The 16,963-nt window shown below is 42.3% G+C and overlaps 1 protein-coding gene across 1 annotated transcript in view; it reads right to left on the bottom strand.

The window, feature by feature from the left end:
- LOC108149850 (irregular chiasm C-roughest protein) overlaps positions 1-16,963 on the bottom strand; it is a 126,952-nt gene that overhangs the window by 13,606 nt on the left and 96,383 nt on the right. Inside the window, exons 4-10 of the mRNA XM_041709872.1 lie at positions 16,724-16,901; positions 15,649-15,875; positions 14,754-14,910; positions 10,868-11,007; positions 10,092-10,221; positions 3,267-3,395; positions 2,643-2,843 (exon numbers count right to left, since the gene is read on the bottom strand). Coding sequence (XP_041565806.1) covers positions 2,643-2,843; positions 3,267-3,395; positions 10,092-10,221; positions 10,868-11,007; positions 14,754-14,910; positions 15,649-15,875; positions 16,724-16,901 — 1,162 coding nt within the window. The remainder of the gene's footprint in view (positions 1-2,642; positions 2,844-3,266; positions 3,396-10,091; positions 10,222-10,867; positions 11,008-14,753; positions 14,911-15,648; positions 15,876-16,723; positions 16,902-16,963) is intronic.

Below are 16,963 nucleotides of genomic sequence, written 5' to 3'. Positions count from 1 at the left end.
GGCCATAATAATCCCTTTGTCATCGCTTTTTGGCCTTCTCCATTTGACTTGGTAATTATGGACAGGTAATCAGTGCAACTCACGGTTTGAGGAGCGATTATACGGTTTTATTGGCTGGATGCTTGTAATGAAACTCAAGGGATCTTTGATTTTTCCTCTATTCTTTCAGCACTGAAAACAATTTTCTGTCGATTTTCTTCTATTAAAGTTAATGAAGGCATGAGCGAGATTTGGTCTATGAAATGTCTTTATTTCTTATTAAATTATTATATTTCCATTATTATTATATTTCCTTAAATATTTAAATTTGTAATACAAAATATTGCTATCCAGGCAATTAATAATAAAGAATTGATAGTTTTATTAATTTATTTTATATATTACGAAAACCGAATTAGGATTCACCATAAATACTCCCAGTTTAAATAATTTAAATTTCACATTTTTATATTAAAAGTCAAATCAAAAATTAAGTTTTTGACCAGTGAAAAAGTTGTTTTCTTTTCCTATTTTTCTGTTGACAAAAAAAGGCGAAACTTTGCAGACAGACGGAGACAACTTTTTCGAAGTTACTCCTTGTATTTTGTTTAATTTTACAAGCAAACACAAATAGTGGAAGTAACTAAAGCATCCTTTGGTTGCTTGGCCCACACACAACGCTTAACTGCGAAGCATTTTCTTCGTCCTTTGCTGCTGGGCTCTGAATTTAATCTATTGTATAGCTGCACTGTCTCTTCGTTTTTTTCTGTATCCATCCCGTTTTCTGTTATCCCGACGTCTTTGACTGGAAGCCTGGGAATCCTTTTGCCGTCTGCCACTTGATAAATATGACTATTTCACGCTTCCCTCTACCGACTAAACCCACTCCTGTTCCCTCTGCGTTGTTTATTTGCGTTAAGTGTTAGCAGCCACGCTTGTTCCAGCCCCAAACTCTCCGGGTCTTGCCATACCCATACCCATACCCATCATACCCATTACCCGTTTCTACTTTCCTGGCTGCCTTGTATTTTGTTTATCTAGCACTCAATTTCGCAGTTTTAATGACAAACTGTCTTACCTTGAAATTGCATGCGGGAGCATTATAAGTGTCTCCGTTTCGTGTACAACACCCACATCGACCACCCACTTCTACTTCTACTTCTCGGTTCTCGACTCTCGGTTCTCGGGCAAGGGCTTTGTTTGATTGCTTGGCTTCCCTCGTCCGGAGATCTGGGAGCCACTGTGTGAGCTGAGCTGAGCTGCTTCATGTTTGGATTGCACTCGAGGGTAAGCTTGGCCAGGTCCTCGACTCGTCCCCAGAAACCCCTCTTCCGCCACCCGGCCATTCTACCATTCTACCATTCGACCACTTGGCAAGTTTTATTGTCTCAATGTCCACTTGGCTTTTGGCCCCAAGACAACTTAATGCGCTTTGCTGCGAGTAGACAACTGGAGGTGATGTGATGTTAAGTCAAAGCTAACGCATTTTCCTTAATTTCCGGCAGCATGATTTCCAATTTTTCTTTCAAATTCCCTTACACTTGTCGTATACTTAATATCTGGCAATACTCAGAAGGAGGAGGAAGTGCGCAGGCTGATTGGAATTGCCTTTCACAATGTCATCAATCATGCGTCGTTTTCCACACGCCCAGGCAAAGATTTTGACAAGTGTCAATGCGACAAGAGGACGAGCGATAAGCCCGACTATAAAGGAAAAAACACAGAAGCCGGTGGAACTAGGGGGAAACTGGGGGAAACTGGGGGGAAAAACGAGCGAAATCGTTGGGGAAAATCACATGCAAAGTAAAATGTCGAACTTCTGACAGCAAGAAAATAAAACTTTTCATTTGTTTTCCTTTGCTCTGCCGTGTCCCGAAACTGCTGTCAAAGTTTTTAATGTTTTTAACTCCTCGCTGTCACCTGAGCAGCCACCCATTCGGAAAAAACCACCCACACAGTGCCATCCACAACCACGTCCACTGAAAAGTCAACCGAAACTGGGCCACACCCAATTTTCTGGTGCTTCAGCTTCACTTCTTTGATTGGGCTGCCGGGTCACCGGGGGCAAGGAAAATCTTTGAGAGGTGTGACTAACTCTCAAGCGACCATGAAGAATATGAATTCACAAACTATAACGAATTATATTGTATTTGATGTCAGGTTTCCGTTTTTCGACAAACATCATTTATTTATACCAATCAAAATGGCACCTAATAGAAATTCACCGCTTTGGAAATATATGAAATCTATTTTAAATGTGAATATAGAAACGACCAATCATGTCTGATGAATATTTTAATCTTCTTTAAAAACTTTTTTTAAGAAAACTAATATATGCAAACGTTAATTCTATATCAACTCCGCTTTATCAAACTCGAAATTTAAATGTGTCAATGAATAAAATACCTATTAATGAAATGTTGGTGTCCTTGGCAAAGCTACTAAAATACTAAAACTCGATTCGAAGACTTTTTTAAAATGGTAAAATAATATATTTTATGCAGCAATTAACACGTTTTCTGACTGCAGCCATTAACCTAAATGGAAACACATTAATTTTATGTAGGAAAATGCCTTCTTTCCAAAGTTCATTCCCATTAAATTTGCGTTTTCGCTATCGTGAATCATCTTAAAGGCTAGATAGTACATTTTGGTTCACTCACCCTTCACAGAGACCGTGACGCTCTGCAGGACCTCCAGCTTCTTCTTGTTGGTCGGGGACTGGCCCACGCACTTGTACATGCCCGCATCCTGGTACATGACGTCCTTCAGCGAGAACTGGCCGGTGGGCTGGCTGCTGCCATAGCCAAGGCCACGCAACCGGGCCGAAATGGGGTCCAAATGCGACCAGCAGCCCAGGGAGCCTAAAACGAGGGAGGCGGTACACGAAATGAAAGCCAGTGCATAATTTAATTAATTGACTTCCAGGAACGAATCGGCACGCAAGTTTTAATTTCTTTAATTGATGCGTCACTCCCGCAGACGCCGAGCCATTTGTCTATCTTCGCATTTGGCCGAAAGTGAGCAAAGTAAATTGCACGCATAATTAATTTCCAATTGCGCTAATTAATGAAGAGGCGCACAAAAGGCCACGACTACTACCACTCGCTTCGATCGAACGAAAGTAAAATGTAAAATGTAATTACAGACCAGACGCATTTGTCATTCCAAATGGGCCAAGAATTTCGGCAGTTTTGCCACCCGCCCAAGGAGCTGCCTTTCCTTTGAAGTTTTGGGCCCTCGGCAAGTTGGTAGTTGGTCGTTGGCCGTTGGCTTAGAAAGCTTACCTTGTGGACACTGCAGGGTAACCGCTCCGCCCAGCTGCACTTCCAGCTGCCCCTTGTTGGGATTGTGCGAGGCAGCTGCCACGGAAACATCCTGATCATCCGGCTCCGAGGTCACATCCACAGAATCGACTGAAAAGGCAAAAGGACACAAAGCAGAAGCCGTCAGTTAAAGCTGCAAACTCCAGACCACATGTGGGCTAAGCATACACTGAGAGTAAAACTGGATAGGTAGGTCATTTTATTCTGCACGTATTAATTGCATCAGTTAGTTCTTTAAACAAACTTTTTAGATTTAACACAATCTATTCTGGTCTATTGTGTTTATCATTTAGGGTCTTATATAATTAATACAATCTCGATCATATTAATTTTATTAATATTACCTTTTTAATAATTTTATTTAAGGAACATAATAAGAAATAAAATAAAGATATATAAAAAGAATTTAATTTTAACCAGCTTTACCATTATAAATGTTTTACTCTTGTCTAAAAACTGAAATAAACTAGATAATGTACCTATATTTTCTTTCTGTTGATCTATGCCGCAATAAGTAATGTAAATTGAAAAATATTTGAATCGAAATAAAAAATGCAAATGGCAAAATCTTTGAATCGTTTATCACATAGAAACCAATTTTCTTGCAGTGCACAACCAAGGGCTGTTGGCAATTGTCAAATGTGACAATATTTCAATGACAGAGCCAGCAACAAATTGCTGACGCGATGCGAACACCTGAGTCACTCCGCAATGAGTTGTCACTTCCGTTTTGATGCCAACTAAAAGTGAAAATCGCTGCTCAGCTAGCTGGAAAATTGCCTGAGCTGCAATCTACGTTGCCGCAAATTCATAAATACATATATTTTATGCCCGTTTCCGGGGCCGGGAAGAGGCCACAACGATGCTCCATTCTAATTTCGAGGTAAGAAATTGGGACTGGGGAATGGGGAGTGGAAAATGGGGGAAACGGGCGGTGCCACACATTCGCATATTTTCCACTTGCCTTGCCGGCAGCTGGAGCTTTAAATTTCAGGACGTCCTTTGTGCGGCGTACTTTATGACGCTGTTCATATTACGGTATAAATAACAATTTGCCTGACATGTGCCTAAAAGTATGCGGCCAGGAGCCGCCTTTGTCTGCCACCGGATATCATAACAATAAGTTGCCAAGTGGCGACATGGCAAAGAAAAATGCCACGATGGCGACAAAGGCCCTGAAAGGCCATCCAAGGTGCATGATGCTGGGCCAAACCGTCGGGAATCACCTCATGAAAAGCTCCTCGGGGTGACGACCGTCAAATTAGCAGACCCAAAAGTGAGCCGCACAATTAACACAAACTACTAATTACCGGGGGAGCCGCGAGCAACTTTAATCGAAGGCGAAACCCCCAAACTTCTGAGGGCTGTGATTCAAAGCGGGGGAAAGTGAGACAATTAATTGTAAGCTCTTTTCGCCATAGAGACCCCTCGTCGCATGTCAATCAAGCGAAGGCAGCCACCCCTCGACCAGGGTTTTATTGCTGACAATGGCAAAGGACCTCCCCTCGGCTGGCGGGGCGTGTTACTTAGTCAAAATCACGTAGTTATAAAATTTTTTATTGCCCAACACAAAGGCGGACAAGGGCGGCGTCGCTCAAATTGACAACTTCAATGGCCAGCAGGGGATCGCGGAGTGCGAATACTCGTGTTCTGGTGCAGCTTTGACTGAAATAAGAACCCTCTGTCCCGGCGTCTCGGCGAAAATGTCTAATGAGCTCAGCTCGTCTCGGCTCAACTGACAGACATTTGTCATTGGCCAAAAGCTGGCGGCGTGTTCTGAGGCGGTACGATAAGAGAAGTGTCTTTAAGAGTCGGCGGAGGCAGTGGAAAAATCCTTGAAATTGCCCATCAATTTGGATCATATCTGTAATATGCCTTTCAATACTCTAAAATAACATTTGATGTTGAGACGAATCATATTTAGACATTTTAAAGGGTCTTAAAAGGACATTTACAACAGTAAAGAACTAAGTAATTATTTATCCTGCTTTGTGTATGGAAGAACTATAACATTTTCTTATTTATCTTTAAAAATATGTTCATTTGGATTTTTTATATATCAGTGGTTTTCTTACAATTAATTCAAAGGGCAAATATGACAATATGGAACTGATACAGTTGTGAGTTTATTCTGTATACACCCCAAAGGAGAAATGACTAAGAGTCTGGAAAAAAGCTGTCAATGGAACATTATTAAATGACACACGCTCTTTTTGTACTCGGCTTAGAAATCGATTCCTTTCTTCGCCCCAAAAAAATAAACTCCTTCAATATTTTCCCAAGTTTTGTCGCACACACGCGCTCGCATTCATAATTTCAGCACTTGTTTCACGCATATTTCACTGAATGGCCATTCATAAAAGTGTCCTCCCACACCTCGACGCACTTTGGCAAAAGCAAAAGCAAAAGGAAAACAAATAAACAAAGGCAAACAAATGGGCATCGAGTACCGCCCATATGGCGACACTGAAGCAGATTGAGAGAGAAAGGTCCTTGGAAATGAGGGAAAGGGATTCTCACCGCATATCTTTTGGGGCACTCGAATAAATCCCAACTCATAACAACGGCAAATATGAAGGGCAAACAGCAAACAGCAAACACTGCTGCAAACAGGGAGAATCAATATGCCGGGGGCAGACTGAAGAGTTTGCCCGATTCTGGCCACCAATCATTAATCATAACGCATCATCATCAGCCATGTTGGCGTTTCGCCTTCAAGGATTCCGTCTGCTCGGTGGATGGTGTATGGTGTTCGCCTGTCACTTCCAGGGATCCCCTGAGAACTGAGAACTGCCGAACCCTCACAGAGTGTATCGATGTGTCGACACATCCTATCCCCTGTCCAAAGTGTGAATATGACGGGCGAGCGTGATCCATAAATCCTTCAACTAAACTGCAAACTTTCACTCTCGTTGGGGGGAGGCGGAAAATGAATAGTGCTTCCAACGGAAGGGTGTTTTAGCAGTTTTTTTTCGCTTGCAATTTTCATTAGCACTCCTTGCTCACCGCCCCCCCCCAGATTAATTTGCATTTTTTCCGCTGGCTTTCCATCTTCGTAGTTAGTCATGAATATGAAGGAGGCCGGCAAGAGGCAGCGCCATCATCATCATCATCGTGGCAACAATCAGCTTAACTTACAAGCTGCATAAACAGCCAGCGGAAGCGGCAGAGAGTAAACTCTGGCTGCAGTGATTGCATTTGTGTCTTGGTTATAAATTTTAATTTTCCCCCTGCAGCCCGACGAAGTTGCAAGACTTTCAGCGAACACGCGATTAATTTGCAATGAGTTGAAATTGAAGATGATGGCAGTGATGGCAGTGGATGTGAGATGCATCGGGCATAACAGGGGATTCCAGAAGATATTGGGTTCTTTTGAGTTGCAAATTGGTGGGGCGCAGTCGAAGACACTTTGTCTTGCTCCATGCTCCATATCCATAAAAGATAATCTCTTGACAAATTTACGTTTGTGCCATCGAGGCGAAGAGAAAAGTTTGTGGCCATAAAGAATACTTTACTCAAAGACATTTGTTCGCAATGAGATTTTAATATTTCTTTAAGTTGAGCAGAAAAAAAGGAACCCAGTCCAAATGAGATTCGGTTTCATTTGAGGCAACGGCAAATAAAATTTTATTGAAAATCTTTGCCCAAGGACAACGAGCAACCCTCCACACATACCGAAACATAATCGCCGGCTATAAAAACAAAGGCAGCAAACAAAAAAAAAACTAATAATCGTGCGCGCCGATAAACACAGAAATTCAAGTTGGCCAAAGGACAAGGAGCAGGACATGGGACGTGGGACAAGGGATATGGGACATGGGACATCTCATAAGGGCAGGGACGAAATAAACAATAAAGTTAAACCGCGATAACCAGCATGACAGAGGATAATGGATAACATGGCCCAGGACCCACCATGCCAATCGCTGGAGTTGGGGCGTAAGAAATGGCTCGCAATGGAAATGCTTACGATAGCGTGTAGAATTAAATTTTATTGTAATTCGCCTTCAGTTCGGCACGGCTCGAGTGTCCCGCCCCATTGGGAATCGTTTTTCTTTCTGCTTGAAAAGCTGTGTTTGGTTCTCCTCCTGAGTGGTTGACACTGTGGCCGAGTCCTTGTTGTGGTGCGGTGGTGCGGTGCTGCCGGTGGTGCATTTTCTTGACAGTTGGCCCGGCCAATTGGTTCAGTGCGAGGCGAATGCAATTTGCACTTGGTTTTCGGGGGCTGGCCTAACCGCAAAACGTCTCTGGAGAATAAGAGGCCGTTAGCTACTCAAAAATCAAAGATTTATATTTGATTTGATAAATGGTCTTATGAAATGTTTCTTTCATTACATTAAAATCGACTATGCTACATTTTACATTTAAGACAAAGATGTAAACTTTTGAAATTATGTTAAAGAATTATTTATTTATTAAAAAAACTCACTAACAAATTTGGGTATGAGCAAAATACTCAAACCAATTTAACTTTTCTTCTTTAAATGTATTTTAAGTTAAGTTATTTAAGTGAGTTTACAATTCCCTTTAAATAAAGCATAAAACTATAGAATTAAATTGAAAACTCCTACGGGCAAATATGTTATCAAAGAAAAGCCCATCATTTAATTCTACAAATCGTTACCTACTGAGCCACCCACAAATCAAACCAGCACTCGCTTCTCTCACACCCTTAAGGTGTATGAAGTTTATGAAGGACATGTGTGCCATTTTGCTTGACTTGGGAAACTTTCACTAATTGCACATTGTTCGAGCGAACGTCATGCAGGCCACTCAACATTAATTAGCCCCAATGAGAACTTTAACTCATTAATGAGGCTGGCAAACAGAAGTTTGGTCAATGGCCCTGGCTTACTCTACTACACCTGAACGCTTGTTTCCACTTTGGCCAAGTTTTATTCCCGGACTCGAAGGCCAGGACTAAGCGTCACGCTCGACGCTCCTGTTGACGTACGTGTCAAATTAGCGACGTTTTAACAAGCTCGCCATGTCCCGTGTCCTGTGTCCCGAGTCCTGTGTCCTCAGCCATGGGTAGTGAGGCATCCAGACGGGCGAATCAATCACGCGAAAGTGGCCGGCGCAGAAAACTTTGAGCAACTGCGTCAAATTGCCTACTTTTGTGGGTCCTCCGCATTCCGGATTTGGGGCCCCCAGCCTTTCCATTTTTTCGCTGTTCCTTTAGCTTTTGGCTGGGCATCGCTGATTGCTTTTTCATTGCAGCTTGTCGGCGTTGTCCTCGTTGTTGTCGACAGCAAAGTTTTCCTTTCCTGCTACCAGTGCGCCTCGCCGCCGCTTTTCCAGCTCAATGGCGAATTGCGAGAAGGCGCGGAGGAAACATATCGCCAGCAATTAAGCCCGCATTCAAACGTCTGTCTGGGATTTGGGATGCTCGATGCTCCATGCTCGATTCTCAATGCTCAATGCTCGATGCTCGAGGGGAGCCTCCCTCACTTAAATGCGATTTATCAGTGCTTTTTTTTCCCGACTTCCATTCTCCCTCAAAAATCTTCTCCGGCCGCCATTTATCATGGGTCGTGCAGCTGTTTTATAGTTTATGACAGGCAAGTCGTGTCTTTGCCGCTACCATATCTTATATCCGATAGGTATGGCACACATATAGAAGGACGCCTGTTGTCACAAATGGGGTTTAGATGCCGACTGCTGCCAGTTGGATCTGCCATTTCGGCACTTTGCTAGAGTTCGATAAAACGTTTTACAAATTGATTTATGTGCTTAACATGTTGCCAGCTCAGCGTCTCTCACAATTAGATTTCGCTGGAAAATGCGGAGGAAAAGTTTTCCTTTCTGGCGGCCCCACATCAATCATCGATAATGTCGATGGGGCGGCCGTCTGCGTCACTTCTTGGCCTTTTTCCGTTCTGTTTTTATTAATAAAGCATTTGTTTTCCCCCATAATGAGCAACGACAGGCTGCTGTCAGGAGTGGCGCAAAAAATCTCTCCCCAGAGACGAGGCCCATCGTGATCCTGATCCCTGCGTCGGCATAAAAAAGTGCCAACACTTTGTCAAGTTGTTATTACCAATATTTTATTTCTCTAGTTGGGTTTTCCGTGCCGTTTTTATTTTTTTTGCCATGATTGATGAACGAGCTTAGGGGGACGAAGATGGATTTTGCAGTGCATTTTTCGACTCCTTGAGAGCTCTTCTGCGATTGCATTTGCCGCCTAATGAGGCTGCAAATGAGTTTTTCCTTAGCCATATAATTTGATTTGGCGGTTTGATGGCTGCTTTTAGGCCGCCTGTCACAGGCGCAAATTCAATAAAAATATTTACCAGCATTAACACGCGTTGAGCGCATAAAGTGCCATATTCCTCAGGCCCAAAAAATATAAAGCCCAACCCGCAAACGAGAAAATATTGACAGCAAAATGGCGCGTAAGCATAAATAGTAGTGGAAAAGGGGGGAGAAGGGGACGGACACCCACTCAATGCCAATGCCAATGCCAATACCAATGAAATTTGCCACATTTTGCATATGACAGAGGGTGGCGCCACAAGGCGCCTCGCCAAGTGGCAAGAACATCCCCGAAAAAATCACACCGAATATTGTCCTCAGCGCCATGTGCGAGTGTCGTAAAATGTTTGCCAATTTTTGGTGGTTTTTTCAGGGTACCAGGGCTTTAAGGGGGTGTTACAAGTAATTTTACAGGCACAAACTAATGGGCAAAATATTATCACGCGCCATTTTAAGGCAATTTCACGCATACGCGGTCTAATTTACGGGCTTACTGCTGAAAGTGGGAGTTTGAGTGGGAGTACTACTCACATCGCACGCTGAGGTAATAGCCAATCGACGAGTACTGGAAGTTGAGGTGCCGGGACGTGCACTTGTACCAGCCGGAATGTTCACGCCTTATCGAGGTGAAGTTGAGGAAACCATCGCCCGTTTGCGGCACCTGCAATAATCGAGAAATTGCAAATCAGAATGTTAGCACTTCGGCGTGGTAATGGTAGATGGGAAATGCGAAATGCGAAATGGGAAATGAGTTTGGCTCGTTATGCGTAAACAATTTTTGGTGATTAAGGCAAGGCAAATAGTTTCGCACAAGTTTGGGCCTCGCCAGGTAGCGACAACTGCACGAAAATCCATTTAAAACTTGCTCCTTACCCAAAAATCACACAAAAGGCCGAGATACGATGGGCGGCCTACGAATGCAGCCACGAGACCACCACGCTTTTCTCACTTTTCCCATTTTTAACACACTGAAAAAAATGTAGTTGTCTACTTGGAGGTTGTAAATGTATATTGATTGAAAAAAAAAGTAATTTACCAATTTAAACAAAGGTGCTTTTACAGAGATAAGAATGATACTTCTACGTCACTTCTGATGCTGAACTTATGTGTGTATTTAGAATAAAGTTGAATTTACTTGTCTCTCATCTTTGTGAGTGAAAATAACTATATTAAATAATACGATTTTATTTGGCTTGTCATTTTCCCGTTAATCGTGACATAGAAGTGAAATTTAAAATATGTTTCCCTTCTTGAATTTATTAGAGACAAATTTTTTCCTGTGCATTATTCAGGGTCCCCAAACTCACCGGCGTGTCACCATCGTCCTTCTGCCACCGGGGAGTACTCGGAGGATTGGAGTCGACGTCGCACTTGAGGCTAACTTCGATGCCCTCGCGGAGTGGATAACCGAAGCCAGGTGTGCGCGAGATGGCGAAGGAGGGCGTGTCTGCAATGAGGACAGATGGTTATTTCGGCTTGACTTTGACTTTCTGCAGATTTTCGGCGCCATCACCGACTAGTAGTCTATGGCAACATCAACAAAATAGTTTTTTAATTAAAAAATTACTCAAAAGAAGGGGTACGAACTGGCGGGCGGCAAGAAAGAAAAACTTTTATAATTAAACTAAATGCAAATGTTAGGCTAAGAGTGGTGTATTGGGCTGTCTGAAGGTAAATAAGAAAGCGGTAGTTGTAACTTGAATTGTGTGAGGTTTTCTTGTTTAACTTTAAAATTGAGAAAATGCTTACTAACTTTGTTTTAAATTTTTATAATTTTTTTTTTTGTTTTTGACAAAATTTTATGACCTTAAGCCGACTACCTAAATGATCACTTAACAAACCAAAGGGACTGCAATCATTGAAAACAAAATATAAAAAATACATACATGAAACATTAGTTTATGGTCAACAAAAAAGTATTAAAAAGTAACCAAATGGTGTATCAAATTGTAATTTATGCCAGTGTCAGTTTTGTGTTCTAAACATCTAATTTTCCTTTTCCACATTTTGCTAATTAACTCTGAAACTAGGTAAATATGAAGTTCAACCTGACAGCATTCAATTATGTGCGTAACATGAGTCAATTATTACAGCGTTTAATTCTGAGTTCGCCAACGAAATTACTTAGTTAGCGGAATTCAATTCACACCTCCAGTCTGTTATGCCCTTTATTTCAGCATCCACAACTCCATCCCAGGCTTATTCACAAGTAATTCGATATTCGATTCAAAATAAAACTTCGATTTCAATCCCAAACTGCCAATCACAAATCCATTCAGTGCATGTCAAAAAGCCATCGACAAAATGTAAATCTAAATGTAAATGTAAATAATGGGATCGCCCCGCCCATGCAGACATGTGCACTTCCATTCAATGCATATTCATAGGCATAAATCAAATGTTTTTTAATTAGTACTGGCCATTTGGCAGGTCTGGCCTAGCCGAACCGATCCGATCCGAACTGAGCCAAACCAAACCAAAATATGCTATCCAAATGGGCTTGCATTCATTTCAATCTTTTCAATTTTTCGGCGCACCAGTCGCCTTTGTGGCCTTTTGTAACTAATACAATTTGATTAGGCGCCCAGAATGGGTCTGCAGATACCAAGGGACAAATGAAATTTGTTTGTCGGTTGTTTGCCAAACTATTCAATAGAGTTTCGGAGCTGGTTGGTATATGTGTTTTTGCACGACCAGCAGACAGCCGTCAGCCATCAGCCATCAGTCGTCAGACGTCATACATATTTATGAATGGACTGGCACATATATACGTATATATTGGTGGTCCATCAATTTGTTGACTGAAAGTTGGGCCCACAAACGCTTGAAAATTGTTTAACTGTTTGCGAATATTGTGTTCAGGCAAAGTTCAAGCAATTAGTGTGGAAACTGTTTGTGAAACAAACGTACGTACAATTTTAAATAACATATGCACATTGGCATCTTCTGAAATTGCTCAAATTAAAAGCAAAATATGGTCCTTAAATGGTTCTATTTGAAATGGAAACCTAAATATTTCCTTTGAGTCGCTTAGTTGAATTTTCCGGGTTTAAATTGTTCCAGCATTCAGCATTGCGAGACGCAGTGATCCCTGTCCATGTCCTTGATTCGCCTGTCAACTGTCTGCATAAAAATGCGCAAATTAAACGCAGCCAGCATTTCAGATACCAGCTCGTCGGATGCGGATACAATGTCTATGGTCCGGGTATGGCTATGGCAAATGCTCTCATGTGTGTGCATTTTAATTTATACAAGCGCAAAGAAAGGGAGCGGGAATAATAAAAGGAAAAACAGGACGAACTTGTTCCTTCTTTTGTTGAGCGCCCGGAAAACGTTGTGGTTGTTCTTGTTGCCGCTGTTATTATTGTTTGAGGCCTTGTGCTGCTGTTGTTATTGCGGTTTTTGCAATTTTCATGCCTGGCCAAAGCCAAAGCCCACACACCCGTGCTCGTACCCGTACCAGGTCACACACACCTACAAACGAAAACATCAAGGACTCACCGCCATGCAAATCCCACACGGCTTTTCTATATTTTCCAATCATTTTCATGGGCTCTCCACTACCTGGGCATGGCATTTGTCATGGCATTATGCGGCTTCACGGGCATTAATAAAGCAAATAACTGTGGTTCGTCCCCGGATCCTGGCGCTGATTGAGACCCTCCTCAGGGCGAGGACCTGATGTCCCGATGTCCTGATGTCCTGGCTGCTGCCAGAGAACGTGTGTGCGGCTTTTTGCTGCCAATTAGTGCTAGTCTTCCAATTGTCGCCTCGCCCCATCGACCAGGCCATTGGCATTGATTCCCAATTGCATGTCCAGTTGCGTCACTTTTGCGGTGCCCACAGGACTACTACTATCTTTATTTCCCGGTTTTGTTGTGGCTGCTGGTGGCATGTGTGTATATACACATATGCATGCATGCCCACCACCTCGATGGGGTCACAAATCGGGCGGCAATAGAGGGTTTCCTTTAAAGTGATCCTATTGTTATGCGGCTGACATTTTGTTGCCAAAGCGGAGCTTTGAGTGTAGACATGAAAGCGATCAAAGACTGTTGGGCATCTCAACTTATACACAAAAACTAATAATTATAAGAATAAAGCATTCCTTAGTCTCGTAACGAATCGTAAGTTTAAATACCAATAAAGCTGCCGGAATAAAAACTACAGTCCTGTCCGTTTAATAAACCCCCTCTTCTTCGACACCTTCTTATATTTAAGCTAATTGGGAGCCAAGCAATCCTCTCGGGTCTCGACTTTCCATTAATTCCCTTCTTTTCTCTGCAGCTTTTGTTCCCTGCATTTCAATTGTACAAAGGCGTCCTTTTACCAACTGTCGCGCTTTTTCTTTCTCGAGCCTTCGCCGAGTTTCATTGCAATTTGATTTCATTTTTTTTCTGTTTCCTTCTTTTTTTGCCGTTTCAATTAATATAATTTCACCTTTGCTTTCAGTTACTCCACTGACTTTGTTCACTGCAGGTGCATAATAATTTTCCCTGTTGTTTTATACTCTGCCCAAGTCGCCCTCAGCTCGGCATTCTGGCCATAGCTCTTGTCCCGGCTTGTGGCGTGTGTTAACTTTGGCAATTTAACTTTTCAATCAACATTTACTTTTTGGTTTTCACTTTTATTTACATCATTCCACTCTCGTTTTTCGGCCCTTCTTGATGTAATTAAAGCAAGTGAGATATACGCTCTGTTTGCTTTTTATTAAAAAGTTTTTATGACCTTTGCTTGATGACTCACTGAGGCATTTGTCATTTCTGGAATAATTCTACAATTATTACCTTAGGAATTTTCAAATTTTTTTTTTATATTGTAGAAGTTGGTGTTTAAGGAAGGAGGAAGTTGTTGTGAACGTGTTTTTTAATTTTCCTCAAGCTTAAGTTTCTTAAATTAAAATCTGTAATACCAATTCCTGAATGGGTTCATTGTATAATATGTATAGTATGTACCTCGCCATTAAACTCCATATTTCGGTATTTGCCTCCGACTTCTTTGAGTCAAAAAGCTAATTTGCAATATGACAGCAAAATATTGTGAAGGGAATTTAAAATAAATGCAAGTATTTTATAATAGGGGAATAAAAAGTAGTAAAAGCTTGTGGCTGGATAAATAAATTTCTAAGAAAACAAGATTAAAAATTTAAATAAAAGTTTTGATTGAAAAGATTTAACAAATATCTCAGCTTACATTGCACATCCAGCAGAAGCGAGGCGTTTTGGCGAATCTTCAGCGTGGGATGTTCCATGACGCACAGGATTCGAGCGTTGTGATGGGCTCTATAGACGGCCGGCAGTCGAGCCTCGCTCTTCGCCCCGCTGTTGATTTTGTAGCCGTCTTTGTCCAACTGCAAAGGAACGGGGAGGGGGGCTCAATGAAATTGCCATTCAAATTTAATGCTAAACTCTGGCAAATTGGGCCAAATGACAGGCGGCGGCGAATCGGGTGGCCAATTAGTCAGGCCTGTTATCAGCGCGACATCATTAATTTAAATTAAAGTCCAAGGGCAAGGACACCCACCCACATAGTGCTCCATGGACCACCCACTGGCTGTGGCTTTTGCATGGAAATTTTGTTGGCACAGTTTTCAATCAATCATCGGGGGGCGGAGTGGGTGTGAATGTAGGTGTGGGTGGCATGAGGTTAGGTTTGTGACCAGCCGAACACGCAAATTTGTGGCTTTTAGGGTCCGAGCGACAAACACACACAAGACACTGCCAGTGGATGTGTGTTTGACAGGTGGAAGTGGAGGGGTAGGTGGGGTAAGTGAATGGGAGTTAGTCGAGCTGAGTGAACTCTCCTGCATTGCTCGACCAAAATGTCTGCTTTTCATTATGCTCGAGTGCAAGACAAACAAATTTCGGCCCAACCGCAAACTGGGTCCAGCCAGTCGTCCGGAAAAGCCGTTGTTTGAGCCGGGAGCCGCTGTTAGCCACACCTAATGTGTTTGCCGACCAAACGGCCAGCCGGCCGGCCGGCGATGCTGTGGTTTTTCCACTCCAGCTCCAACAGCCATTACCAAATCCAGTCGCACGGCCCGCCACTTGTCACCCATCGGGCTCAATGCTTTGCCCCGGCTGCTTACCTTCTCGCCCTTGATCTCCTCCAGCTCCAGCACCTCGGCGGACACCTTCTGGGCATGCCGGTCCACGCCCGGACTCAGGAGCACCTCCCAGGTGAGCGTGGGTCTCGGATTGCCGCCCTCGCTCACGCAGGCCAGGTTCAGTTCGGAGTTCTCCTTCACGGGCACGAACAGGTTGCTGGCGTCCAGGCGGCGCGAGTCGATTAGCAGATACGGCGGCTTGGGACGATCTATAAAAATATTGCAAATAAGACAGGAAGAAGTTGATTATTGCACATCCTTACTAAAGAAAATGTAAACTTTTAACATAAACAAAACGTAGAGCGCTTGACATATGTTATTTAATCATTTCATTAAATGCAATAATTAATATTGTTGATTGGCGCTTTATATTCTTTACTTTTTAATATTTGTATCTTGAATCTAAAATAAAGGTTGTGGACAACATTTTAAATTGTCTAAAGTGAAAACTAATTTTAACTGAAGTATGAAAATCATTAGAGTTTTAAATTCAGTTCTAAGAGTGAATAATAAATATGAAAATTTAAACAATTTTTAAAATTTCTCATTTGACTATTTTCAAAATTGATTTTATATCTTAAAATGTAATTTAAACTTAAACCATATTTAACTTAAATAAAAAGAATTTAATTGAAAAAGGGACTATTTTAAATTGAATATTTTCCACACTTAATTAAATGTTTAAATATTAAATATTTGATATAAGGACGTTATATTAAATTTAAATATTAAATTTTAAATTCAATAGTTAGATATTAGTGTAAGAATACATGTGCTAGCACAGATTAAGACATTTTGCTCAAGCTAAAGTTTTCTTTCATTAAAAAGTAAAAATTGCCTTGTTTACCAATTTAGAGACCATGGCATTATCTTTATTTCACGAAAGCATTTTGGCCATAAAAGCGAGCATAATGCCAAGCGCCCCAACACTCGCTAAGTTGGCCGCGTCGCCGGCTAATTTGGCAAATGGAACGACCTCTTTTATATTTTCGCAAAGCAGTTGGCCAAGTCGTGACTGCCCCGGCGATAGGGGATACTCCGTGGACGGGATACTCACCCAGGACGACCAGCTTGACGGGTCGGGCGTTCTCCGTGTAGCGCCTGGTGTTCTCCGCCTCGCACTGCCACTTGCCGTCGTCCTCGAGCATGACATTGGTGATGGTTAGTGCGCCATTAGCCTCCTTGATGAAGCGGTAGTCGGTGACGCGGGACGTGCGGTCCATGGCGTGGACCACCTGAAACGGGGAGGAGGGAAGACGAGATCGCAGGGATAAGTTTGTGCGGCGTTAAAACTAAT

Source organism: Drosophila elegans, unplaced genomic scaffold, assembly GCF_018152505.1.
Source record: "Drosophila elegans isolate 14027-0461.03 unplaced genomic scaffold, ASM1815250v1 contig_520, whole genome shotgun sequence".
NCBI lineage: Eukaryota > Metazoa > Arthropoda > Insecta > Diptera > Drosophilidae > Drosophila > Drosophila elegans.
Note: the sequence above shows the minus strand (reverse complement) of the source record. Positions and strands in the feature narration are given on the sequence as shown.